The sequence below is a fragment of the Pongo pygmaeus genome, chromosome 9 (genome assembly GCF_028885625.2).
Source record: "Pongo pygmaeus isolate AG05252 chromosome 9, NHGRI_mPonPyg2-v2.0_pri, whole genome shotgun sequence".
Taxonomy (NCBI): domain Eukaryota; kingdom Metazoa; phylum Chordata; class Mammalia; order Primates; family Hominidae; genus Pongo; species Pongo pygmaeus.
In genome coordinates, this window is record NC_072382.2 from 127,996,184 (window position 1) to 128,023,962 (window position 27,779).

A 27,779-nucleotide genomic window follows, 5' to 3' on the forward strand; every position below is an offset into this window, starting at 1 on the left:
TTTTTAATAACTTTCTTGAGAATTCACAGTACCATACAATTCACACATTTAAAGCATGCAATTCAATGGTTACCTTGCCAGCCTTGATAGACAATTTTTGGATGAATGAGGCACTGGCAAAATGAAGCTGAGGCTGCTATCACATTGCATGGGGCCGAGGACACCGCAGAGCCTGGGCCCCCAGGTGTGGGCAGCTCCTGAGAGCACCCTCTCCAGAAGAGTAGGACTGAGAGGGCCAGCCCCACTGAAATGCACACCCATGGATGCAGCAAGAGGTCGGCCGGGCAGGGGGAAAGGACATCCCCTTCCATTCCCGGAGCTGCTCTTCTCGTAGGTGACACCCAGGGCCCTTCCCCAGAACTGTACTCCTTCCAGCCAAGCCCACTTCCTCTGCTCACAAGAGAAAGGAAAACTCTTGCTGGATGCAGAGGTGTACAATGAAGAAGGGGCCGCCTTAGGCTTCGTATCCAGGGCCCTTTTATTTTGTTCTTTTGGTCAGTATTGACTACCCATTTGACAAGCATGTCCCAAGCATTTCCTATGTACCAGGCCTGTGCTGGACACTGGGGATGAAATTGAGAACAAGCCATCCAGGTGCCTCTGCCCTGCAGGGCTGTCTTTAATCATGATGTCCAAAGCTGGCTCCAGGGCTACACTTAGAAGAAAATAAGACAGTGATTTCTGGGTTCCTGCAATTTCTGGGTTTCTGGATATCTCCATGTGAACGGCCACCTTTACGTAAGCTTCATAAAGCCGATGGGAGAGTATCTGCTTGACAAGAGAACTTTTGGAGTGAGATGAACCATTTTCAAATCTCAGTTCTGTTTCTTCTTGGGTGAGTTACACTTGATCTTAGCCAAAAGGCGGAGAAGTGATCCCCTTGGTTATTTAATCTCCGGCTCATGTGTGAATTGTAGACAATCCCATCCACCTTGCAGAATTATTTGGAGGGTCCGATGGGTAACGGCTGCAAGACAACAGTGTCCAGTACATGGGGACACTCAGTAAATGGGGTCACGATTACCCCTGAGCACTGGGGTTTCAAATCCCAGCTGAAGATTCTGTTGGAGTTGGCATGACCTTGTGTTGCAAGACTGTGGCTCCTAAAATTGACTCGTTTCAAGAATCATTGTGAGAACTTTTTAGAATTACAAATTTTCGAGACCGAAACCAAACCGACAACTGGAAGCGGCAGGGATGGGCCTGGACATGTGCATTCTCAGAGGTCTCCAAGTGTGTGATCCACAGTGCTAAGCAGCGCTTCTCAAATCCAGCCCACCCATTTATTTTCCAAAACTCCTGGGAGGGACAACAGAGACGCAGGGCTCTGTGGAAGCCGGGCCTGCACCCCTCCCCCAGGCGGCCTCCTCTCCACTCTGGGACCAGCCCTGCCTTCCCCCAGGCTGCGGTGGGTCCCCGTCGTCGGAGCACAGCAGCTGCTCATAAAGCTCCCGATGAAAGGCACGCTGGACAGGAGAGGTCAAGGTTCACACAAGCAGCTCCGCCTTCTGTTTGATTTACAAGTGGCAGTCACCTCATTAAACCTGGTCCCCCTCCACCCCTACCCCACCCTCACCCCCAACCCACCACATGCATACCCACACATGGTCCCTCCCGCTCAGCCATGGCCGGCACACAGAGGCTGGGTTAGAGATCGAGTGGTCCAGAGATGGGCAGGTGACCTGCTGGACACGCCCACCACCCATACCCCAGACTTGCCTAGTGCCTAATGTATGGAATGCACTCAACACGTTTGTTAAACTTGGTGTTTATAAACGCATAAAACTGGCATTTTGTGAAGCTGCTGCAGCACAACTTGAACTTGGAAAGCAGTGCTGATCCCTTCAGAGTCCTGGGGAGGAGAAAAGGCAGCGATAGCTGTGCGCCCCAGGCTGACTTTTCACCTCTCCTAGCCTCTGTCTCCTCCTCTATGAAGGGGTTACCGAGGTGATTAGATGGAGCAGGCCACACGAAAGAGCCTAGCTAACGACTGGAACATTGCAGCTGTGCAGTCGGTGTTCCTGAATCCACAGAGGGCAATGGAGACAGAACGTCACACAGAGTTAACTCTGCCCAGGGACAGTGGCTCACGCCTGTAGTCCCAGCTACTTCGAAGGCTGAGAAGGCAGGGCAGCTTGAGCCCAGGAGGTCGAGGCTGCAGTGGACCATGATTGTGCCACTGCATTCCAGCCTGGGTGACATGAGGTGACCCTGTCTTAAAAAAAAAATTAAACAGAGTTAACTTCAATTATGATGACAGCATGGAGAATGGCAGGGATGGGGGCTGTTAGACCACACAGAAGGACCTGAGGTCCTCAGCAGGGTTTGCAGGTGGCTCCTGGGGAGATGGGAACCTGTAAGCCTGGACCTGAAGCAGGGGCTTTAGCCAGGCCCAGGGGCTGTGATGGAGCAGAGAGAAGCTGCACACCAGGCCTCGAGTGGAAGGGGTGCCTGCGCATCTGAGGCCTGGGGAGAAGCAGGCCTGGTGACTCAGTGTGTGTCCAGCAAGGGAAGGGAGCTGGGCGAGGCCAGGGAGTGGACAGCTGGACGCCTGCTGGACCTCCCCCAAGGAAGGCTTCCGGGCTCCGGCTGAGGGATCAGGAAGTGCTGAGGTGCCTTAAGCCCAGGGGCCCATGACTGGAGTCGCCCCTACCATTTGTTTTTAGTCTTCACGCTGAGGTGCCTTAAGCCCAGGGGCCCATGACTGGAGTTGCCCCTACCATTTCTTTTTAGTCTTCACGCCAGTTTATGAGCTACTGAAAGGTCCCAACTTTAAAGTGTTACCTTAGTATCATTCCCCAGGGTCCCACGTATACCCCACTCCCCTGCAACAGGAGAGCCCTGCCTCGCTCCTCTTGGACTCAGCACAGCGCTGGTGCCCATCTCTGAGTGGTGGAGGCTCCAGCATTTCTATACAGCAGGGGCCTGGGGAGGCTGGAAGGGAGGTATAGGGGACCAGTCATCAAACATTTGCAGAGCAGGCTCAGTTTGTTTGTTTGAGAGAGGAGCTGTGGAGACGATCAGAGGCTGAAGTCCACTACGGCCCCACAGAGCCCCAGCTGCAGGATGCCAGAGAAAAGAGGGCCATTCCTGCCTCCGTCTCTGTGAAGGGCGTCCCGGGCTGGGAATGGGTGAGGTGAAGGAGGTTCCTCACTTCCCTGACCAAGGCCCTGCCCGTAGCTCTGACCACCCTCTCCTCGCCTCTGCCCATCCCTCCTTGCCCTCCCACACAGGTCTTGTGGGGGCTCAGGCACCCTCAACAGCACCCCTGCATCATGGGGCCGCTGCTGGGCCTCCCCTAAGAGGGGCTCTCCCCAGTGAAAAGGAGGCTGAAGAGAGGATGGGGCCGAAGCTGCCACCCAGAGGAGAGAAGGGAAATTAACACAGAAGGAGAGACTGGAGAGAGAAAATAAGAGACAGAAAATGAGAGGCAGGGAGCGAGGCAGGTGCGAGGGGAGGAGAGTGCAATCTTAACAGAAGGGGAAGGCACTAACCAGGGAACACATGCTGGGGCACAGAGGGATGAATACGTATAAACGCTGAGAGTCAGACAGGGACAGAGACAGACTGTGGCAGAGACCATAACAGAGTCTGGCAGATGATGGGCGGCCTGTTATCTTTTGGAGCCAGGCCCTGTTAGAATTCTTGGCCTCAGTTGATGCTGGGGGCAGGATGGAGTGTGCCTTCCCCTCCAATTTTTCCAACTGGAACCCTACATGCAGCTCCAAGCTTTCCCCATCCTTTCTGAGGTTCCGGCTGCAAAGACTCCCAGGACAGGCCAGCCAGGTCGCTAGGCCTGAGAGTGGCCCACCCAGGGCCCACCTTGGGCAGGTGGGGGAGACCGTGGGCTTCCAGGAACAAGGAGCCCCCAACAAGTACAAGAAGGACCCTAAGGGCTGGGCAGGGTGGCAGGGTGGCTCACACTTGTAATCCCAGCACTTTGGGAGGCTGAGGTGGGCAGATCATGAGGTCAGGAGATTGAGACCATCCTGGCCAACATGGTGAAACCCCATCTCCACTAAAAATACAAAAATTAGTCAGGCATGGTGGCGCGCACCTGTAGTCCCAGCTACTCGGGAGGCTGAGGCAGGAGAAGCGCGTGAACCCGGGAGGTGGAGACTGCAGTGAGCCGAGATCGCGTCACTGCACTCCAGTCTGCTGACAGAGCAAGACTCCATCTCATGAAAAAAAAAAAAAAGAAGGACCCTAAGACCCACCAGCCAAACAGATCCTCCCACACCCCTTCCAGGTCTGCACCAGACACAGCTGGGCTAAGTGGTGACCTGAGACCCAGGGAGAGCTGAAGCCGGGGAGTTTCTGGGTGTCTTGATGTTGAGGGGTAGCTTGTCTGCTGCTTGGAGACTGGTCCTTTAGTCACCGGCTGAGAGGGTTATCAGGCCTCCAGGTGTGCCACAGCCCTGACTCCTCAACAGCTCTGTGCTACCTACCTCCCCCTCCCTGGGCTTTCTGACCTCTGCCCTCTCGTGCTCCCCTTCCCTATGGGTCAGGATCCAAGCTCCCCAGGTTTGCTACTTCTCCAGCCATGTCGCTCCCTGCCCCAAGCTCTACACTGTAGTTAACACACCAAACTACTTGCAGACACATCTAGAAACCACATCACTCCTTCCTCTGGAATGCCCCTCCCTTCTCTCCACCTGAAAGCTCTCAGGTCCCCATGAAGGCCCCCTCCCACCCAGGCTGCATCGGCATTTTGCTAGTGATCTCCTGATGCCTGGGTGCCTCTCCTGCAATCTCTCTGAAACACGTCAGGTGCTCCAGGACAGGGCTACAGCTGCATCACGACACCCACTACGGCCAACACACAGCCCGGGTCCCTAGGTGATGGGCGGACAAATGAGATGTGGTCAGGATTATAAGCCACACCTCGCCTGACTGGTTCTCCACTTCCTTTTTGTCTTTCCACCTAGATGGCAGGCGTACTGTGTGCAGAAACTGTATCTCCTGCTTCCTTGCCTTCTCCCTAGTTTCACACAATGTTGTGCATGACAGACACTTGCTGACAGGAAGAGGGGTCAGAGTCTTGCGTGTCCCAAGGGATCCACCTGAATTCTTCAAGGACCCTGCGTTCCAGACACCAGGGACAAAGCCAGGTCCATGTGCGGCTTCTCTCTTTTCTAGGGGCTGCAAGTTGGAGAGATGCCCTCCCCTCCCTATAGAATCCCAAACCCTGGTCTGGGGCTCATTCAGGTGGATTTCGGGATAGGCCAGAGGGAAGGGACAGCATCGGAGAGCTGGGGATGGGGGTGCTTTTCCTCGGAAAATAATGAGGCAATTAGAGGAGGCTGAGAGCAGTTCCAGATGTGGCGGCTGACTGCTGAGATAGTGATGTATACTTCTAACATGTCAGCATGCTGGGGACTGAGGCTGTCTGCAGCTGCTGCAGCTGTCACCTGGCCCCACTGCGCTGCTGTGGTTACCTGGCCTAATGATTTTGGAATGAGCTGGGCTGGGGCCCATGGCCTAGAATCTTGGTCCCCAAAACTTCTTGCCAGAAAGAAACTCAACCTCAGTAAAAGCCCCATCTGCTGAGGGCTGTCAAGACATTCACCGTCACCTGCCTCGCCTTGAAGTTCAATCCCCTCCAGGACAAGCTTTCAGGGGAAGCTCAGAGCCTGGCCCCGAGCAAGCGCTGGGGACAGAACACAGTGTGGTTGGATGTGGCCCTAGGCCCAGAGTTGCCTAAAGTCCAGGCACGGGAGACAGGACAGGGACAAAGCCCCTCCGACAGGAAGCAGCCAGTGGCTGGCACTGATCAGGTGCACACAAAGGTGTCTGTGTTCCTGTCTGGCTCCTCCCCAGCGGGCCCTGGACCCTGCCCTCTCCATCCCATCTTTCCCAGGCGTCCTGAGCTGCCTGGCCTTTTCAGCAATTACTGGGACAGGACACCAGCACTGACAGCTCTTGTCACAGCCCCCCAGGCCTCACTCATGCTGGAGAGGTGAGGACAGCTTAATTCCCAAACTCAGACACAGGAGTGCCTGCCAGATAGGGCACGGGGCTGCCAATGACCCCCACCCCTCCCTGCCCTAGGAGGTGGGCACCTGGGAACAAAGCCCCTGGTGTCCCCTCTGCTCTCCTCCCTCCTCTGACCTCCCCTTCCCCTCTTTCTGCACCAAACAGCAGGTGCTGATGGCAGCTAAATTGTCCAGGGATGAGTGATGCTAGGTGCTTAGGAGGATGAGAAGGAAAGAGCTTTGGACAAGAGAACCTCAACCCTTCCCGACTCCAGCCCCCATTTGGGGACAGGGAAAGGAATTGATGTCAGATGTAGGGGGTTCCCTTAGCCCCAGTATTCTGAGCTTCTGGCCCCCAAACCAGGAACCAAGGAGCACTGGCTTCATGCCAACACCTTCAAACCACCCCATACTCCGTGTGGAACCCAAGGCCCTTCAGGAGCTGTCGGACAGCCCCAGGGAGCTGCTGGCCATGCTGTGTTCTCCTGGCATCTTCCCACTCCCAGGCCAGCCACCTTGGCTGGGGGTATCTGCCATGACCTTCACCCCCTGAGCCCTTGGTTTTCACATCCATGGTGGACAATCCCAGATGGGGGTTCCCCAAGTCCTACCCAGTTTGGGAAACAACTGTGGCCCCTCCCACTTCCGAGGCCATCTCCTAAGCTAGCCTGGGGGCTCCTCATATGTGCTCCTGAGGTTTTAACAACCACTTGGGCATGGCCTGCCCTCTCCTGAGTCAAAGCCACGAATTCAGCTTAGAATGCCCGTCTCCACATGCAGTGGGGAGGAACTGACCCCCTTTTTCTGCTTTTCCTTTCCTCGTTCTCCCCCAAACTACAGTCAGAATAGCAGAGTTAGGGCTGTTCTTCATTTCCATTAGGACTCTAGAAAAACAGACTAATGGCCCCAAAGAGTGTAACCGCATGACCCTCCTCCTCTCTAGAAAGTGCTAGAAATCTAAATGGGCAGCAACATAGCACCGTGGGTAAGTCCGTGAGTCCAGGCCTGTTTCCTGGCTTTCTAGGTGCGTGCCCTCGGGCAGTGTGCCCAAGCTGATTTCCTCTTCTCTGAAATGTCTCCTTCGTGGAAGCGCTGAGGGATTCAATGAGCTCACACGGCACAGCCCCAGCCCCGTGCCTGGCTCGCTGCAAGTGTCCGATAGAAGCCAGCCTCTGCTGCTGTGACCACCTTCCCCAGCAGCGGCTGGTGTGTGCTACGGGCTGATTGTCTCTCCCAAACTCCTGTGTTGAAGACTCAACCCCACTACCTCAGAATGTGACGACGCTTGGAGACAAGCCTTTAAGGGGGCGAGTCCACTGAAATGGGGCCTTGAGGATGTGCCCTCACCCACTCTGACCAGTGTCCATGTAAGAAGAGGCAATCAGATCGCAGGCCCACACCGAGGAGAAGCTGTGTGAGGACACACGGAGAAGGCGGCCATCAGCAACAGAGAGGCCTCCAGAGAAACCAAGCCTGCCAACACCTGGATCCTGGACTTCCAGCCTCCAGAACCATGAGCAAATGAATTTCTGTTGTTTAAGCCACCCAGGCTGTGATATTTCGCTATGGCAGCCCCTATGGCAGCAAACTGTGATATTTCATTATGGCAAGCTGCAGTGTGACCAGTCACTGCCTGGGATGCCAGGCCCATCCCTCCCAGCCCAGGCACCGTGCAGGACGCCAGGCCCCAGAAAGGACGGGAAGGCCCCGATGTCCAGGTCCCTTCTGGGAGGCTTCACTTCCAAGTACAGTCTGGATTCCTAAACTGGATCCAAACACTGAGTTTCTACACTGCCCTTCTCTGAGATGCTGAATTTGTGGGTTCCAGTAAGGGATTAGGGATGTTGTGTCTTCTCCCGAATAAGTAATCTCGGCATAACCAGACTCAGGGCCCTGAAACTAGAAAGGATCTCAAAGTTTGTCTTATCTAGAGACCGAGATCATCAACTTTGTCTCATCTGCCCATTTTACAGGTGAGGAAACTGAGGTCTGGAAAGATGGTGACACAGCTAGCTAGCTAGTGGCACAATTTAAAAAGAACCCAGTTGCCTTGTCTTTCCATTAGGAGACCTTACTGCCTTCCTGCTCCAAGTGCACACTCGCTCATCCCTGGCTGGGATCTGGGAAGGCTGGAGAGAGGAGAATTGGGACTTCTCTTTTGGTTTCTCAGCACCTGGTTCACTGGAGAAACACAGGTTAAGAGTGGAGCTCCCAAGTTAGACTGACGGGTCAGAACCTAGTTCTGCTGTGTACAGATGTGACCTCGGGAAATCAATGGACCACTCTGGGCTTCATGTTCATCGTCTGTAAAATGGAAATAAAAACAAGGAAGAGTATATCCCTCACAAGGCTATTATCGGAAGCTTTTAAATGTAACAGGCTCCACACAGGCAACAAAGGTCGAATACAGAAATTACCACGAGTGCTGGCTTTCGGGGGTCCGTGTGGGAGTAGGGAAAGGAAGAGCGAGTCTCAGCTGTGATTACAGGCCCTCTAAGCCTCTTGCTTGCTTTCTCTCGTGGAATTTTCTTTCCTAGGCTGGAGAAGTAGGGTGACAAGGGAAATCTGGCTTATAACTCCAGAAAATAAACCCAAGGATACTTCTGGAAAATTCTGTAACTTTAGGCAGGAAAAAGGCCAGACTCCCCGGCAGGGCCAGGATGGGCTGGCAGCCTTTCATACATGGCTTGAAGGAGGCCCTGGTGTGAGACAGAGGCTCGGAGGGCCACACAGAGCCCAGGGCACAGTGGCTCGCTCCCTCCCTGTCCTCCTGCCGCCTTCCAGCTCCCGCCCTCTCTTTTCCTCTGTCTTCTTTCCCACGAAGGTGGCACCTTCAGTGGCCGGTAAGTCCCTGGCAGCTGTGAGTGAGTGAGACCAGGCTTGGCAGCTGTCTGTTAGCAATGGAGTTGGAGCATCCCAGCATGGGGGTGATGCCCACAGCCTAGGCCCCTTCCCAGCATGGGGAGCCCGATTCCAAGAGGGAGATCCTTATCCTTGCTTGACCCTCAGAGCGGGTGCTGCATGCATGAAGTGATGACCACATGCCCCTTAAAGCCAACTACAGAGAAAGTGGGAGGATGCGTCTGGCCACCATAAGCTCCTCGGAACACAGGCTGGAGGTTCGGGATGAGGGGCCCAAGGCTGTCCACCCAGGCGGCAGAGAGGCCCGAGAGGACAAGAACCGGCCCCAGAGAACGCAGAGATGAAAGAGGTGATGAGGACAAGCTGGCGGCTTCCCGGAAACCTGGATGGGAGAGGAGACAGTGCCAGCCGCTCTCCCCGTGGGCCTCCCCACTGCTCGCTTCCTGACCTCGCTGAGCACATCAAAGAAGGAACCCCTTCCCCCAGGCTGGCTCCCTGAATGGCCCAGGTCATCACTGGCTCCTTGAAGCTGCTGACGGACAGATGGTAATCACTCCCAGCCTGCTGAAAGAGGACGCGGCTCCAGGTCAGAGCTGGGCCTTGGTGGGCTCCCTGCATGGGAGGCTTCTCGGTCCCCCTCACAGCTCCCTGGGACAGTCTGGTTAGCTTGCCTTGGGGAAAGAGGGTGCTCGGGTAGCTCTGATGCTGGGGTTCAGAGGCCCACAGGTGCAGCAGGTGAGATGTGCAGAGACCTAAGGGGTCTGAGGACCCCTCAGTCCACATCAGACAGGCCGTGGGAGCGGCAGAGGTTCCTGCAGGAACGGCAGGAGTCAGACCTGCCCTGGGGAAGTTCGTCACCCAAGAACAGCAGAGGATGAAGGGAACAGCCGGGGCTGGCACTCACACGCTTACGTGTTGAAGACACATCATTGTAGCAGAGGCATCCAAGCTGTCACTTTCTTAATTTCTCTCCACTATTTAGTAAATAATGCAGGGAAATAATCCATTTACCTGATTTTGCTTAGTGAAAATTGTACATAACTATTAATTAGTGCATCTGATCAGCAGAGATAGCAACTTTTTACTACCTTAAACCAAAATTAAATCAGCAAAGAGCTAAGAATGCTTGACGTTTAGCTACACTGAACTCACACGGTGGGTAAATGCCTGTTCCTATTAGGCTTTTGGGTAGCTGAGGACAGCTTGACTGTATTTTCTACATTTTTATAATGAACATGTAACACTCTTCTCACTGAGTGTGTAGGAATCAAATTCTATTTAAACTTCACTCAAAGAGCCCAAAACATGACCTCCTACTACTCCACCCTACACGAGAGAACAGAAAACCCAGCGTCAGGCTAGCTAAAAAAGTAGGGGGCCGAGATTTACAATGCTGGAGTAGCCACGGTGAGGGTTATCGGGGGTCAGAAAAAGACAGTAAGGCTCTTGTGCGGGATACTTCATACTTGATTAAATCATGTTCCCATTTTTTTGGAGTAGCTTAGCCTGGAGAGGGATAAAAGCTGGAGTACTGCTGCCATCTGGTGGCAACATCAAAAAATGCATTTTACTTCATTCATATTAATACAGTAAAACAACTACATTTTACCCTATGAAATTGTCTATATTTGACCCAGTATAACCATCAAAAATCACAACTTACAAAAAAATTCCACTTGGGAAAGAACAGACTTCAACAAATGGTGCTAGGACGGCTGGCTACCCAGTCAAAATTGGACACCATCCTTATACCACACACAGTAATGATTTAGGATTATAGACCTAAATCTAGAAAACTCTTAGACAAAAATACAGAAGGAAATCTCCAAGACTTTGTATTAGGTGATGGTTTCTTAGATATGACACCAAAAGCACAAGCAACAAAAGGAAAAATTGGACGACATCAAAATCGAAAACTTTCCTATTACAAATGATATAATCAAGAAAGTGAAAAGACAACACAAAGGGAAAAAATATTTGCAGACAATACCTCTAAGAAGACAGTGGTATCCAGGCCGGGCGCGGTGGCTCACGCCTGTAATCTCAGCACTTTGGGAGGCCAAAGCAGGCGGATCACTTGAGGTCAGGAGTTTGAGACCAGCCTGCATGGTGAAACCCCATCTCTACTAAAAATACAAAAATTGGCTGAACATGGTGGTGCATGCCTGTAAACCCAGCTACTGGAGAGGCTGAGGCAGGAGAATCACTTGAACCCAGGAGGCAGTGGTTGCAGTGAGCCGAGATCACGCCACTGCACTCTAGCCCAGGCAACAAGAGCAAAACTCCATCTCAAACAAACAGCAAAAAAAGTGGAATCCAGGATATATAAAGAACTCCTACAAATTAATAATAAAAAGCAAATAACTGAATTTAAAAATGGGCCAAAGATTTGCATAGGTATTTCTTTAGGACGTATAGTCAATAAACACATGAAAAGATGCTCAGTATCATTAGCCACTAGTGAAATGCAAATCAAAACCACAGTGAGAAACCACTTCACATCCACTAGGATGGCTGTAATCAGAAAGACAGATAATAATAACAAGTGCTGGTGAGAAACTGGACCCTTCATACATTGTTGCTGGGAATGTAAACATTCTAGCTCTAGAAACAGAGTTGCCATACCACCCAGCAATTCCACTCCTAGGTAGGTACCCAAGAGAAGTTAAAATACACATCCACATAAAAGCTTATACATGAATGTTCAAAGCAGCGTGATTCACAATTGTCAAAAAGTGGAAACAGCCACCAACTGATGAATCGTTAAACAAAATTTGGTATATCAATACAATGAAATATTATTCAGCAATATAAAGAAGTAAAATATTGGCCAGGTGCTGTGGCTCACACCGGTAATCCCAGCACTTTGGGAGGCCGAGGCGGGTGGATCACTTGAGGCCAGGAATTCAAGAGCAGCCTGGTCAACATGGCAAAACCCCGTCTATACTAAAAATACAAAAATTACCCGGGCATAGTGGCACATGCCTGTAATCGAAGCTACTTTTGAAGCTGAGACACGAGAATCGCTTGAACCCAGGAGGCGGAGGTTGCAATGAGCCAAGATTACGCCACCGCACTCCATCCAGCCTGGGCCACAGAGTTAGACTCTGTCTCAAAACAAAAACAACAAAAAAAGAAGTGAAAGAGTGACATATGTTACATCGTGAAGGAACCTTGGACACATGACACTAACTCGAAGCCAGTGGCAAAGGAGCACATACTCTATCATTCTGTTTATATGAAACATCTAAAATAGGCAAATCTATAGGGAAATAAGAATCTATTTCCAGAAAATAGATTAGCAGTTGTCTACGGCTGGGAGTGGGAATGGGGAGTGACAGCTTAGTGCAAGCCACTGTCACGTGTTGCATAGAGGACCATGTCGGCCTCCTCACTGGTCTCCACACTCCTATGTTTCCTGACAAAGCATTCTGCAGTCCTCTGCCGAAGGTCCCATGGAGTGAGCTGGGAGTAGGCAAACAGCCCAATAGGTGTGGAGGGTGGCTAGTCCTCGAGAAATCATATGAACAGTGCAGGGGTTCGGGATGCACAGATACATCTAGGAGGTAGGGGCATGTGTGTGGACAGACTGACGGTGGTGAGAAGGCAGGGGCCAGCTGAGCCTTTAGGGTGTATCTGACTGAGTACAAGTCACCATGGCCGTGCCCTCACAGCATGTGAAAATACCTGGGAAAGGCCGGGCGCAGTGGCTCACGTCTGTAATCCCAGCACTTTGGAAGGCCGGGATGGGCGGATCACCTGAGGTCAGGAGTTTGAGACCAGCCTGGCCAACATGGTGAAACCTCGTCTCTACTAAAAATACAAAAAATTAGCCAGGTGTGGTGGCAGGCACGTGTAATCCCAGCTACTCGGGAGGCTGAAGCAGGAGAATCACTTGAACCCGGGGAGCGCAGGTTGCAGTGAGCCGAGATCACACCATCACACTCCAGCCTGGGGACAACAGCAAAACTTCGTCTCAAAAACAAACAAACAAAAAGAACATACCTGGGAAAGAAGAACTTCACCCATCTGTATAATCACCCCTGATTAAAATCCCTTTCCCACTGCAAGGATGGCAGCAGATGACAGTGTGCCACAGCAGGCACCAGGAGGGAAGTGAACAGAAGTATCTCAAGGCTTCTTGCCTGAAAGGACCCTAAGGCCACAACCAACAGGGGCATCTATGCAGACAGCCACCAAGGCTGGTCACTCGCTGGGGGACAGCAAGGTGAAGGGATCCCTAAGAGAGGACATCAAGAGATGACTAAGGAAGTGGGGGATGGAGAGGAAAACTCAGAGTTCTATAATAATTTGCCTTGCTTTCGTCCTTGGTTCCTGGGAGAGAGAACCCAAATCCTTGGAATTTCCCAAGTGATGGTAACATCTTTGCTATTCATGATGGGCCCTAATAGTTTATGATAATGTGAGGACTCATGGTGGGGCCTTAGATTCAGGACGGGGGCTGGCCATGCAAAAAGACTGACCATGTGATTAGAGGGTTGGCACTTTGAACCCAGCAGAACTGAGTTCAACAATGTAGCCAATAGTTCAACTATGGCAACATAATGAAACCCCAATAAAAACTCTGGACACCAGGGCTTGGGTGACATTCCTGGTTGGTGATGCACATCCATGTGTTGGGAGGGTGACGTGGTGGGAAGAGGACATGGTAGCTTCACGTTGAAGACTCTCCCAGACCTTGCCCGTGCATCTCTTCTTTTAGCTGGTCCTGATTTGTATCATTTTATTGCTACAGCAAAACCATAATAGTAAGCATAGCCAGCGCTTTGCTGAGTTCTGGGAGTCATTCTAGTGCATGATCAAACCTGAGGGGTTTGTGAACACTCTTGAATTTGTAGCTAGTTGGTCAGAAGTACAGGTGGCTGGGAAACCCCAGAGCTTGCAGCTGGTGTCTGAAGTGAGGCAGGTCCTGCGGAATGTGCCATTAACTTGTGACATCTGGCCTAACACTGGGTAGCTGGTGTTCGAATTACATTGCCCTGAGCCAGCAGATTTTGCACCCCACTGGGAGAAAACTGTCTGCATCCACATGGCATGCTTTGCACAAGCACAAGCAGGAGGCCATGTTTTTGTATATCTTACCAGGCACTCTGGCTAAAAGCAGTCCAGAGAGCCAAGGACAGCAGACTTAGAAAACATGGTGGGAGGCTGCTCTATTTGCCTGTCCTGTTTAAAATAGGTACCCCCTCCCACACTGCTCTATCCCCAGGAACCTGGGGACGGTCTCAACACCCCGTTGTGAGTTTGGTTTCTGGTGGGAACAAGCAGGTTGCCTATGATCCTATTTCTAACCCACTATGCCCTCCACCTTCCAGACCTATCGCATCACAGCTGAAGGGTGGGGACAGTGAAATTGGTGCTCAGGAGACATTAGAATTAAAGAGGGAAGTGCATTTTAAGAGAAGCATTTTAGATGGAACTGGCAAAGAATTAGTGGCTAATTGGATTTGGGGACTGGTGCGAGGGAGGAGTTAAGGGTGATTCCCAGGTCTCTGGTGATGCCATCTAAACTAAGGCAGGTAAGAGGACAGGCGCAACAGGCCCGGAGAGGGAGCTCCCAAGGGGAGACGACCACAGGCAGATGGATGTGAAGATAAGGAGCTCAAGGGGGAGATCAAGGTCAGAGACAGACTTGCGAGTCATCAGCACACAGGTAGAGGCTTCCCAAGTTGGCCCAGCTCTCCCTCTGGGAGAGGGGCAGGATGCCAAGATGGAGCTCTCAGGGGCACCATGCTGGGGCCCTTCAAGGAGCCTGGAAGGAGGTCAGACAAGGAGATGCAGGAGGAGTTCATGGAATCAAAGCGAGTGAGGAGCTCAGAGTGGGCAATTCGGTTATCAAATGCAAAGATGTGTGACATGAGGAGAAAGTGCTCTGTGGGCTTAGGTTGGGCGTACCTAGCACGGAAAAAAACCAACTACCCAAGAGCTGCCTCCTGGAGCAGAAGAGCCAGTGCTGCCACCAGAAGGGGCACTGGGAGAGCCGGCCTCCCCCCTCTGCTGAGCACAAGCACCTCCCAGAGCTCACAGCAAACAAAATCCCCACGTGGGCAAGGAGCTGCTACTTTTCATGGCAAGCCTTTAGTTCTTGATTTTTCATTTTGATTTTTTCTTATTCTTTTTTTAACCAGAATCATTTGAGCAGAATAGTTCTTGATTTTTTAAATCACGTGCATATAGAACTTTGATAAAAATAGAAATTTAAAAAGCCCATTTTCTTATACTAATTACTGTATATGACTTAATGCTAAACCGTATCTTTTAGCTGGCTCTAATCAGTATTTCAAAATAGATGAAGTTCATTTTAGGCATATTCCAACCTCCTTTGCTGTGTAACCCATTTCTCAGGCCACACTAACCTGGGGTAAAATTCCTCTTATATTACTGTCAGTGATTAAAGATAGCCACCGGGCCAGGCATGGTGGCTCACGCCTGTAATCCCAGCACTTTAGGAGGCCGAGGCAGGTGGATGACCTGAGGTTGGGACTTTGAGACCAGCCTTACCAACATGGAGAAACCCTGTCTCTATTAAAAATACAAAATTAGCTGGGCATGGTGGCACGTGCCCGTAATCCCAGCTACTCGGGAGGCTGAGGCAGGAGAATCGCTTGAACTCGGGAGGCGGAGGTTGCGGGGAGTGGCGACCACGCCATTGCACTCCAGCCTGGGCAACAAGAGTGAAACTGTCTCAAAAAAAAAAAAAAAAAAAAAGATAGCCACTGTACCTAGCAAGACCCGCTGCTCAGGCAGTCCAGATCTCACTAAGAATCAGAGAAATGTTAATCCTTTCTTCAGGCCTAAGAAAACACAGAAAAGGAAGAACTTCATCATCCTTCACCCTTGCCTGCCCAACTACGGCAGCAGTGTGGGATGCTATGCGGTTTCTTCAAGCCGCTCCCTGTCTTCCCAGCCGACACCTGCAGCCCTACTCTGTGTCCAGACTGTGGCATGCGGGCTAGTGCCTGGTCCCTTTGTGGTGCCTTCCTGGGTACCTGGGATTTCGTCAAACACCCACAAGACCAGGGGTCCTCTTCATCTGTCTCCCTGAATTAAAGTCAAAGATCAGCATTTCCTAAGTGTCACATTCCCATCCCTTTATCTCAAGAAGCATCGTTTACTAGAAATATAAGCAGCCACACGATAGCCTGTGGGCTGAATGTGGCCTGCCATATGTTTTTGTATGACCTGTGAGTTAAGAATGGGCTTTACATTGTTAAATAGTTGGGGGAAAATATAAAAATAACAATTAGTGTTAGGGACTGAATTGTGTCCACTTCCCTTCCCCACTCAAAATTCATATATTGAAGCCCTAACCCCCAATGGATCTGCATTTAACAAGGTTTAGAAACCAGCGGGTGCCCCACCCCTGCCCGACTCCCATTTCAGAGAGGCTGGGTTCCACCTCTGTGGCCAGTGTCCTGCACTAAACGGCTCGACCTGATGAGCAGATTCCCGCACCTTGTTCCCCCTGCACATCCAAAGCAGCATCTGTTCCCAGACCATAGCACCCTGGGACCCCCAACATTGGATCTGACTCCAGACAAATCTGTCACACTGTTTTGTTTTTTTTTTTAATTTGTATTGAGACAGAGTCTCTCTATGACACCCAGGCTGAAGTGCGGTGGCGCCAGCATGGCTCACTGCAGCCTCGACCTCCTGGGCTCAAGTGATTCTCCTGCCTCAGCCTCCCAAGTAGCTGGGACTACAGGGGTGCCATCATGCCTGGCTAATTTTTGTACTTTTTTGTAGAGACAGAGTTTTGCCAAGTTGCCTAGGCTGATCTCAGAACTCCTGGGCTCAAGCGATCCTCCCGCCTTGGCCTCCCAAAGTGCTGGGATTACAGGCATGAGCCACCATGTCCAGCCTACCACGCTTCTTAACACAGGTCCCTCTCAAGCTCAGATGGTAACTAGTAAGCAGATGACATGACCTAATATTTGATGTTTCTTATGGTGTGCTTAAATGTTCTATTAATTTTTAAAAGGCCGTTCCATATTTACAAATAAAAGTTATTTAAAATGCAAACACATTTTAAAAAAATCATACTTTTATGGCTAACGAATCAACATACAAGAGCATTTCAGCTTACTCTGCCTAGCTATAATCACATTCCCTGCACCCTTAAAAGCTGCAGATCAACTAGGTTATATGAGGTTGTTGTCCTGGTCCTTAAGCACCCCCATGAGTCAGTCGACACTAAAGAAGACAGTCCTTTTGTGGGGCACAGAGCCGCTGACCTAGGCTTCAGAGAGGTCTGGGAAGGTGCAGCAGGGCAGACATCTGCCCCAGTCTCCAATGTGGTGATCCCGTATCCCAGGGAAGCTTAGGAATTCTCAAAAAGTCAACTGTCACTAGCTTGGTAGCTCCCAGTTCAGCAACCAACACAAAACCCAGCACTGAAGCGCTAAAGAGTCACGAAGAACAGTAGGGCAGCATTTGTGACAAAGCCGGGCAGACAGAACGTCACAGCTGGTTCTCAGTCCAGCTCCAACGTGCCCGCCTGGGGAACAACAGTCCCACCTCACACTTACTTGTCAGTAAACCACACAGCTAACTGAATTTTCCCAGCTAAAGAGAGCTCCCTAAGATGAGTGAATATCCCCAGATACCTTCAGCCTAGTAAATATTCAGTTTGCCAAATTAAAGACTAGATTTACATCTTGGAGGAGATCATATTTATATATGAGAATATGAGAATATAAATCATCTGTTACTTCTCCAAAATGTATCCTGACTAGCTCCTACTTTTCTACATTTTCCAATTCTTTTATTTCCATCATCTGTTCCTCTAAGATTATTCTCCTTTTTTTGAGACAGGGTCTCACTCTGTCACGAGGCTGGAGTGCAGTGGCACAATCATGGCTCACTACAGTCTCAACCTCCTGGGCTCAGGTGATCCTCCTAGCTCAGCCTCCTGAGTAGCTGGGACCACAGGTGTGCGTGTGCCAACACACCCAGCTAATTTTTGTATTTTTTGTAGCAACAGGGTTTCACCACGTTGCCCAGGCTGGTCTCGAATTCCTGGGCTAAGGTGTTCCGCCCACCTCGGCCCCTTCGGCCTCTCAGAGTGCTGGGATTATAGGCATGAGCCACCGCGCCCAGCCTGTTCTCCATTCTTGTGGGTATTCCCGTTCATCTGTTTCCCTGAATTAATGTCAATTATCAATATTTCCTAAGTGTCACATTCTTGTTCCTTTTTCTTGACTAGCACGGTTTACTAGAAACAGAAATAACAGCAAAAATATTTAGGTCTTATATAAACAAATATACTCATCTCGTCTGTGCTTCCAAAGTTAAATTTATTATGCACAGTAATGGGTACCATGGAGACAGGGAAAGGGCTAGAAAGTGGCATCATCTATACAGAGGGAACATATAAAGACTGTCCCAGGGTGTACCCCCCTAACTGTGCTGTCACTCCAACTCTGTCAGAAAGGAAAAATAGTGTGAGGTGTATTCGTTTGCAAGAAACAAGGTGGAAACTAGATGGAGCAGCTGAGCAGGGAGGCCAAAGTCATTTCCATCTATCCCTAATGGTGTTCAGTATGGCCCTCCCCTTCCTGAGATCTAACAGAAGATATGCTTCCAAAGTAGGGATTTTTGTTTTTTTAATGGCAGCACTCTCATAACTACATTCACGGACCAACCAAAGCCATCTCCAAGTCTAGAAAGGATACATACTACACGCAGCGAAAATGCCAACCACCGATCCAGAATTTTCAACACGGCACCTTTCCCCAAACTTCTATACTATTCATTAAACATAGACTGCAAACTGCTAGCCTGTAGACCAAATTCAACCTGCAAGTATTATTTGCTTAGCTGCCTAAGCATCTTTAAAAATTTGATTTAGTTGGCAATACACTAGGAGGTTTCACATAAATATCTAGGTTTCCAGCTTCTCTGAAGAAATGAGAAAATCCATTCCCACATGGCAACAACCAGCTGGAGCTAACAACTGTTAGATAGCATGCCGCTCCCCGCTACTGCCTTACACCCAGCCAGCTTCATGTGTGCATGTTATCTGCCTGCCATTCACATCGACTCTCCTTGCTCAGCAAATGTCCCACCTCAACCTCACATTCAACACCCTTTTACAGGTTCCATAATCAGAGTGCAGTAGGGCACCCATACTATAGCTGGGCAATCCCTGGATGCTGTGATATTTGTTAACCATTATGTTCTTTCCAACCACAGGAACCTTCCTAAGAGCTCAAGAGCTTCACTGCTGGATAAAAACAGTTCCTGATCCTGGATTCTGTCCTTTAGTTTTCCTTTTCCAGTCACTGCCCCAGTCTGCCTGGCCCTGGGCTCTGTTCCATATTGGCAATGAGAGCCCACGGCAGGGAGACTTCCAGCAGGCTTTTCCACAGTGTAGCCAAATTACCAGTAAATAGACTTTGTTCTCCATTAAAAGCCCTGTAGCAGCTGAGTTGCTTCACCTTATCCCACCTGGCTCTTATGGAGTCTGTTCCAAGTGAGAAGTTAGCAGAGTCCTGTAAACAAAGAACAGTTCAGGGGCCAACCTGTGCTCCCAGGTGCCAGGGTGCTCTCAGGGTCTTCACTGTGCTCCCAGGTGCCAGGGTGCTCTCAGGGTCTTCACTGTGCTCCCAGACACTTGGCTTCATTGTTCTCATTTTGATCCTGATTTGGCATCTCTAAATGCAGGCGGTGCAGGGAATGTACAAAGAAGCGAGGAAGTTTGCAGACCAAGTTGAGTTCCTCCTTCCCGGACCCCAGGGCAGGCAGGATCAGCTGCCGGGCATGCAGGTGAAGGGGGATGTAGCGGGCCTTCGACTGTTCTAGCCCCAGCTTCTTCAGGGTGCCCACGGACAGCTTCTATACAAAGAAAGGACAGACCCTTGAGAGCAAGGCCAACAGTCCACCCTTGATGAACATGCAAGGTCAGGGAACCTCCACTTACAGGGAACCAAAACTAACCCCCTGGAAGACACAGTAATGGAGAGCCTGCTTCAGCGGCACGTCTAAGAAGGGCTCAGAACTCAGGTAAGGGAAAAATGACCACACCAAAGACATTCTTTTTGGCCAATGTTTTTTGGCCTAACAAGAGAATGGGCTGTGGTAGAAGGATGAAAAGGCTTTCCCTGCGGTTCTTTAGTAGCAGCATGAAAAGCTGCTCCCAGCCTTCAGAAACACCCCTCCCCTTGTCCACAGCCTCCCAAAAAATCTGACTAAACAAATATATAACAGTAAGCTTTTCACTAACAGATCCTGCAGTTCCACGAGGACAGTAACCAACTGCTTCTAAATTTCTCTAAAATCAAGATAACGAGCTTGGTATCATGTCTGAAGACAATCAGTAGGCTTTGTTGTAACTCATTTCAGAGTTTTAAGAAAAGGAACGCCTAAGTTCTCTCCCGTATCTGCTGCACATTGGGTCAAATTAGTATTACCTGGGGGGCCAACCTATTCCAGTCTGAGTACTTGTGATCACCAAGGATTGGACAATCCAATCCAAAAGACAAGTGAACTCGAAGCTGATGTTTTATTCCTTAAAAGAGAGAGAGAAAGAGAGAAAACTCATGAGGAGCTACAGAAACAATACCAGTATTGGCATCTGCTTCAAATCGTATTACATCAAAGTGCAGTAAACTGGCCAAGTCCCAACTATAATAAAGTATAATGAATAATATAGCAAACTATAAGCTATGTAGCACCAGCCAGCTTAGGAAGTAAACGCTGTATATACTCTAAGTACCCCTCCCCACCACAATTCCCTTTCCACCATAGATAACCATGATCATGAACTTGCCGTCTACCATTACCCTAACTTTTCAGTAATTTTACTACATAAGTAGTATTGATTTGCACATTATTTGAATTGTAGTAAAATATACATAAAATTTTCTGGTTTAACCACTGGCGTTATACTAAATGCCAAGTCAGTGGCATTAGGTGTATTCACACTGTTTCTGCAACCACCACCACCATCCATGTCTAGAACTTTCTCATCTTCCCAAACTGAAACTCTGGACCCATTAAACAACAATTCCCCATTTATCTCCCCTCCTTTACCCTACCCTAAGATTTTGGCAACCACCATCTACTTTCTGCCTCTATACATTTGACTCTTCTAGGTACCTCACATGAGTGGAATCATATAGTATTTGCCCTTTTGTGCCTGGCTTATTTTACTTAGCCTGATGTTTTCAAGGTGCATCCATGTTATAGCACGTGTCAGAATTTCCCTTAATTCTTTTAAAGCTGAAAATAACATTCTATTTTAGGTATACGCTACATTTTGTTTCTCCATTCATCCCCCAATGGTCACTGGGATTCTCTTCACATTTTGTTAACTGTGAATAACGCTGCTATGAATATGTGTGCAAATATTTGATTTTGGGGGTATATACCCAGAAGTGGAACTGCTGGATCTTACAATGATTCTGTTTAATCGTTTTGAGGAACCACTCTGCACAGTTTTAAATAGAGGCATTCAAACTGTTTGTATTCTTTTGCTAGCCACAACCATCTCTATGGGAGTCCCCAGCCTTAGATCAGCACCAGAAGCACATTCTCGCACAAGTCAGCCACAGTACTAGCTGCTCAGAACAAGGCCCTGGACAAAACCTGGTGGCACAGGGTTTTGTGATCCCACTGCAGAAAAGTGACACTCTCACCAGTGATGGGCTGGAGCTCCACGAGGGCGGAGGAGAGAGTGCTGCTGAGCACCTGGTACTGAGTTACAGCAACTTGTGCGTTCCGGCTGCGCCGCACTTTCACCATTTTCCCATCGTCCATGCGGTAGCTTGGGGACAATGTCATCTGAAGCCAAAGAAATCAAGATATGATTCCCAAGGAAGAGCAGCAACCCATGCCTCAGGGAGGCTGCTCACCCACCTTGTGGTGTTGCTGCTGGCCTTGCGCCTCCTTCTCCACAATGGGGATGTCCACGACTCCTGCTGAGGGCATGGGGACACGCACAGTGATGGCCCTGGGGATGACACAGATCACTGCTTTAGCCAACCAAGCCAGAGAAGACCTCCCAGATTTGGCCACTTAGAGGATTTCACGCTGGACATTCTGCACTAACGTGATTTCTTATGATTGAAGGATCGTGCAAGATTCTCTTGGTGTAATGCTTAGCCTGAGAGCTGATAGATTTCACAAGCTTATCTTTTTTACTACTAAAGTCGTACATGTTAATTGTAGAATATTTGGGGTAAAAAAAGAAAAAAAATTACATTAATAACATGGTCTTTCCAGTCTTTAAAAATGGATATGTACAGTTAAAATAAAATTACGATAATATAGTTTTGTATTGTTTTTCTTTTTCAAATAATAAAAGATCGTAGATTCTGACTGCATGCTAAATGAACAAATGAATAACTGGATGAATGAACCTAATAAAACCTTCAGAGAACCGTTCCTGGCTCATTTGCCACATAGGTAAAACAGGAGGGAACTGTACCCAAAGAAGTCACAGGGGCCGGGTGTGGTGGCTCACACATGTAATCCCGAAACTTTGGGAGGCTGAGGCGGGTGGATCACTTGAGGTCAGGAGTTCGAGACCAGCCTGGCCAACATGGTGAAACTCCATCTCTACTAAAAATACAAAAAAAAAAAAAAAAAATCAGCCAGGCACGGTGGCGTGCGCCTGTAATCCCAGCTACTTGGGAGGCTGAGGCACGAGAATCACTTGAATCCAGGAGGTGCAGGTTGCAGTGAGCCGAGATCATGCCACTGCACTCCAGCCTGGGCGACAGAGCAAGACTCTGTCTCAAAAAAAAAAAAAAAAAAAGAAAAGAAAAGAAGTCATAGGAACCACAACCACAACTCAATAACTCTTTCCAAATCACGTCTGTTGGTGCACTCCCTCCCATGACCTCACGACCTCACAGACAGGTAGAAGACTGTTTCATCTGTCTGTAAATTTATGCCTCTTTCAGGTCAATGATGGAAAAGTCCATCTGGGTACCTGGTGGTCACTTGTATAATCACTAACCAAGGGGTCAAAATCCCACTCACACACACTATTTCACAATGTAGACACTCCACTTCAGTTTCAGCTACTATCTGGTACATTTTATCGTATTTTACAGATTTTGTAGATCTTCTGTGACAAGATTGCCCTTCCTAATGATATGACACTACAACTCAAGAATGTTCAATCAGCAAGACCCAATTGATTGATTTCAATTCCTCCTTGAACCTGATACCGGGAATGGTGACCAATTGTGAACCTTAATGGACATTTTTCACAAATAACATAACATGTATTTTATAATCTTAACATTTTGATTGCTTAAATAGAAAAATAAGTCTCTATTTTTTATTTTTTAACTTTTCCTATGAACTAGGTACTGTGTTAAATATTTCACAAGAATCAATCTTATTTAACTATCTCATAAACCCTATTATTTCCATTTTTCATATGAAGAAAACAAAGCTTATGGAAGTTTAATAACTTGCCCAAGGCCCCACAGCTGTTAAATGACACAGTTGAGAGTTGAACACACATCTTTTTGAGGTCTTAGCTACTATCCTAAATTCCTCCCTTCTCCATCATCTTATTATAGTTCTTCTTAAATTTGATTGTACATCAAATTTTAAAATACAGATGCCAATCCCCACAACCACCACACTTACGAATGAGAACTTCTGTGGGTAAGTCTCAATCATACAGATTTTTAAAGGTCTCCTCAGATCACAAAGTATCTGCAAAATCTGTAATCTAAAAAGGACTAACATTCAAAATATAAAATGAATACTTACAAATCAAACAGAAAAGAATAAACAACCTGGGCCAGACACAGTGGCTCACGCCTGTGAGCTGTAAGTGCTGTAATCCCAGCACTTTGGTGGACGGATCATTTTAGGTCAGCGGTTCAAGACCAGCCCGGCCAACATGCTGAAACCCCATCTCTACTAAAAATACAAAAATTAGCTGGGCATGGTGGCATGTGCCTGTAATTCCAGCTACCTGGGAGGCTGAAACATGAGAACCGCTTGAACCAGGGAGGAGGTTGCAGTGAGCCAAGATTGTGCCACTGCCCTCCAGCCTGGGTGACAGAGCAAGTCTCCAACTCAAAAAAAAAAAAAAGCCAGGCACGGTCTTAAAATAAATAAATAAAAAATAATAATAAACAACCCAATAGAAAAATAGCCAAAAGAAATAATCAGTCTGTTCCCAAAAGGGAAACTCAAATAGCCAATAAACATGTAAAAAACATGTAAACTGATAGCCAACATCACTGTTATACAAGGAAATACAAAATATCTTTTTTTTTTTTAACTTATCACAGTGGCAAACACTTTAAAAATGCTTTGGCTGATAAGGGGAGGTGGGTACTCACCACTGCTGGTGGGAATGTAAACTGATAAAAAACCTTTGTGGAGAGCAATGTGAGTACTATTAAAATTTAAATATACACACCATTCAGCCCAGTGATTCAATTTTTAGAAATTTATCCTAAAAATACATTCACATATTCTTTGCAATATGCTCTAAAAAATGAGATATTACCTAAATATCCATCCATACAGTGGTATTTCACAGAGCAATTAAAAAGGAGACAGCTCTAAACGTACAACACAAAATGTTCTAAGATATATGATCCAAGTGAAAACTGCAGGGTACAAAACTGTGTGTGAAATACACTACCATACAGTAATATGCTTATATATGCTTGATAACTCTGGAAGTTTACACAAAACACCAGTCACAGCGATTGCCCCGGAGAAGGGTACTGCACAGATGGGGAATAGAGGGTTTCTTTTTTGCTCATGTATCTTTTTTCTATGAAAAACATTGAGGTAAACCTCTATGTGCTAACACAGAATGATCCCCAAGACATAGAGTTGAACAGAGGAAGAAAGTATAACGTAAATTGTACAATGTGATATATATAGATATATACGTACATACATATCTACACACACACATACTGTATACACTAGACATATATGTAAATGTGTTGAGTAAGAACCAGAGGAATAAAAACCAAACTGATTACATGGGTTGTTATCTCAAGGGAAAAGACTACAATGGCAGACTGGGTGGATTCTCCAGGAGTTTTTCACATTATCTTTGTTGTTTGACTATTTTTAGCACAGGAATAAAATCATACATTACTTGTATAATTAATTAATTATTTTTTCTTTAGAGACAGGATCTCACTCTGTCATCCAGGCTGGAGTGCAGTGGTGTGATCATAGCTCACTGTAACCTCAAACTCCTGGGCTCAAGTGATCCTCCCACCTTGGCCTCCCAAGTAGCTGGGACTACAGGTATGTGCCACTATACCGGACTAACTTTTTACTTTTTATAGAGAAAAGGTGTCACTATGTTGCCCAGGCTGTTCTCCAACTCTTGGCCTAAAGCGATCCTCCCACTTCTGCCTCTCAAAGTGCTGTGATTACAGGCGTGAGCCGCCATGTCCACCCCATGCTTGTATAATTAATTTTTGATAATTTTGATGTATACCAGAATTAAGAACCACTGTTCTATCAGACTTAATATTCTAAGCACCAAAGCTGTTTCACATACTTTTTATAATCTCGCAGGTCCTAGTGCAGTGCCTTCTATTAATGGGAGTTTCTGCTTTTAATGGATAAATAGATGAAAGAAATGCCTCCACTTATACCACCTCTACTGCCATCAGCAGGCCTCATACCAGTACTTCTTTACCACCTGACGGGTTCTAAACAACTCTTGGACTTGATGTGCCATGTCCTTGTCCCAAGCCAACACCATTACGCCTGTGGTTTCCTTGTCCAGCCGGTGGCACAGATGCAAGGGCTCTGCCTTGTGGCCATGAAGCATCTTTGCCAGGATAGGTAGTACATCAGTGATGCAGAGCTGGACCCCAGGACCACCTAAGAAGGAAAAAGCCAAAGGTTTGAGTGGCCAGGAAAAGATCTCGCCAAAGAACTCTTCTTGGGAGAAAAGCCCTTAATGGATAAACTGTCAATATTTTCTAGAGCCTTACTACTGAAGTGTGGTCCAGAGACTAGCAACAATGGCATGTCTAGGGAGCTTATTAGAAATGAATCTCAGGCTCCCAACCTAGACTACTCAGTCAGAATCTGCATTTTACAAGCTGCCCAAGTGATTCAGAAGCATATTAAAGTTTGAGAAGCACCATTCTAGAGCATGTGGCTTTCCTCTTAGACATACTTTGCAAAACCATGAGGCCTTCGAGAAGCATTAAATAAGAGTGATTAGGAGGATAGGCTTCGGGGTTAGACATTCCTGGGGTTCTACTCTACTCTTCTTACTAGCCATTTTTTTGACCTTGGACACATTACTTCTCTTTCCAACTTTGCTTTCTCGTTATAAAATGTAAATATCTGGAAAACAACTTCATTGGGGAATGGGGACGCAAAAAACTGTTGTGAAAATAAAGAGAGAAAAAAATTATACAAACACTTGGCGATGTGATTTAATTCCTTGTCTTTATGAACTATCTTTGTATCTCCCCAAAAAGCATTACCTTCTTCTGGCTAAAATGGGCCTTTTCCCTCTTTCACAAATGTATTTTTTAAATCAATCTTTCCTGATTCACTTCAGCTGTCCCTGACAACTACATGCAACATTTGTTGAAAGACATTTGAAGGTCCACTAAATTCCATTCTGGGGTTGTATGTTACATATACTCCAACACACACACACACAGACGCACACACCCTTTTTTCTTATGTATCATTTTCTCATTCCCAGTTTTGATGGAAGATAACCTTTAGTCTAGAATCACACAGCCTTTGTATATCTCTACAGCGATCCCTGTAGTCTGCACGCAGCATATTCTACGAATTGCTTACTGTCCGATGTTTAGAAGGGGAGGACTGTCTTATTTATTTATTTCTGTGTTCTCGGTGGTTCCTTATATTGGACGGTAGTTTACAAAAGTTTAATTAATTTGAATGCAAGGCTTTAGAGTGCACCACAATTAACGTCTCAGTTTTCCTCGGTTGTAGCAGAAAGGAGCTGCAGGTCCCTCCACCTTTCCCGCGTGGTCCTCACCATGCACAGGGAGACCGTAGGGCTTATTGATGACCACAAGGTTCTTGTCCTGGTGGAGAATTCCTCGGGTCAGTGCCTTAGCAAGCACGTTGGGGTGGACTCGCTGCAGCTGCCGTGTGAACCGCACTATTTCTTGCACTCTCCGCTGAACAGCGTTTGTGGACACCTAGGGAGAAAGAAGCAGCCGTGGAGAATGCCTGGTGCGGAAGCGGTGAAGACCTTCCATAAAGGTCTGGGTGAGAATCTGAGTAGGGAATGACTATCTTTGCATCAGACCCGCGCCTTCTTCGAGTAATTTAAAAGCAGAGATACCCGTCTGTCTAACCTGCGTACCGACGCCGTGGTTAGGACTGAGCCTGACAGTAGCCAAAGATCCAACTCACGGGAAAACACCGTACCCTTACTGACCCCTCCCCTCCGCCTTCTCCCCATTCTCCCACCTTGCGTCCGGGCTATTGACTCACACGCTTTCACTCAGAGGACCCTCCTACCTACTCCCAGTCTGGGAAACCAATGAGCGCACTGCCTCTTGGGAGTTCTGGTCCCTTCGGACTCACCGGCTCCTTCTTTGTGTCTTGTTCCCGTTTCTGGGCTCGGAGCCTCTCCGCTAATCTCTGGGCATTTATGCCCGTAGAGGCAGCGGCAGCAGAACAAAATGGCTTTGAGACGAGAGTGAAGAGACTCCCGAAACCCTGGCCGTTTCCCCGGATCCAGGAGCCCGACGCGCTCCACCTGGGCGCCGCCATCTTACCAGGAAGGGCAGGGCGAGCCAAGACCACGTGCAGAAGGGCGACTACAGTGAGGCGGGAGTGGGTGGGCCCTGCAGGTCACGTGGTGCGGGGTGGGGCCTGGGCGAGTCACGTGGGGACGGTGGGCGCTCAGTGCGGCTGCGCTGGCCGGTAGCTGCAACTGGAGCGGTGGCGTTTGGAGGAGACTCG

At 48.4% G+C, this 27,779-nt stretch overlaps 2 protein-coding genes across 11 annotated transcripts in view; one reads left to right on the forward strand and one right to left on the reverse strand.

The window, feature by feature from the left end:
• RPUSD4 (RNA pseudouridine synthase D4) lies at window positions 1–27,606 on the reverse strand. 5 transcript variants are annotated; one of them, XR_008492599.2, is made up of 8 exons: window positions 27,399–27,587; window positions 26,842–27,007; window positions 25,493–25,694; window positions 21,717–21,810; window positions 21,497–21,641; window positions 20,270–20,367; window positions 19,382–19,694; window positions 1–2,215 (listed from the first exon to the last, which is right to left on the reverse strand). XR_008492599.2 is itself a non-coding variant. In XM_054441563.2 (8 exons), the coding sequence occupies exons 1-7, from the start codon at window positions 27,585–27,587 to the stop codon at window positions 19,455–19,457; spliced, it is 1,134 nt and encodes a 377-aa protein (XP_054297538.2). In that variant the 3' UTR covers window positions 18,136–19,393; window positions 19,432–19,454. The 5 variants fall into 5 exon arrangements, 3 of the variants coding, with proteins under 3 accessions (XP_054297538.2, XP_054297537.2, XP_063527670.1); XR_008492600.2 differs by lacking the exon at window positions 1–2,215 and adding an exon at window positions 10,441–12,788; XM_054441563.2 differs by lacking the exon at window positions 1–2,215 and having other exon boundaries at window positions 18,136–19,393; window positions 19,432–19,694.
• The window catches only part of FAM118B (family with sequence similarity 118 member B), a 49,808-nt gene continuing 49,611 nt past the window's right edge, over window positions 27,583–27,779 (forward strand). For 2 of the 6 annotated variants that reach the window (XM_054441558.2, XM_063671603.1), the window contains exon 1: window positions 27,599–27,779. The gene's annotated coding sequence lies outside the window, so the exon portion shown is untranslated. The other 4 variants (XM_054441557.2, XM_054441561.2, XM_054441556.2 and 1 more) reach the window with 3 other exon arrangements.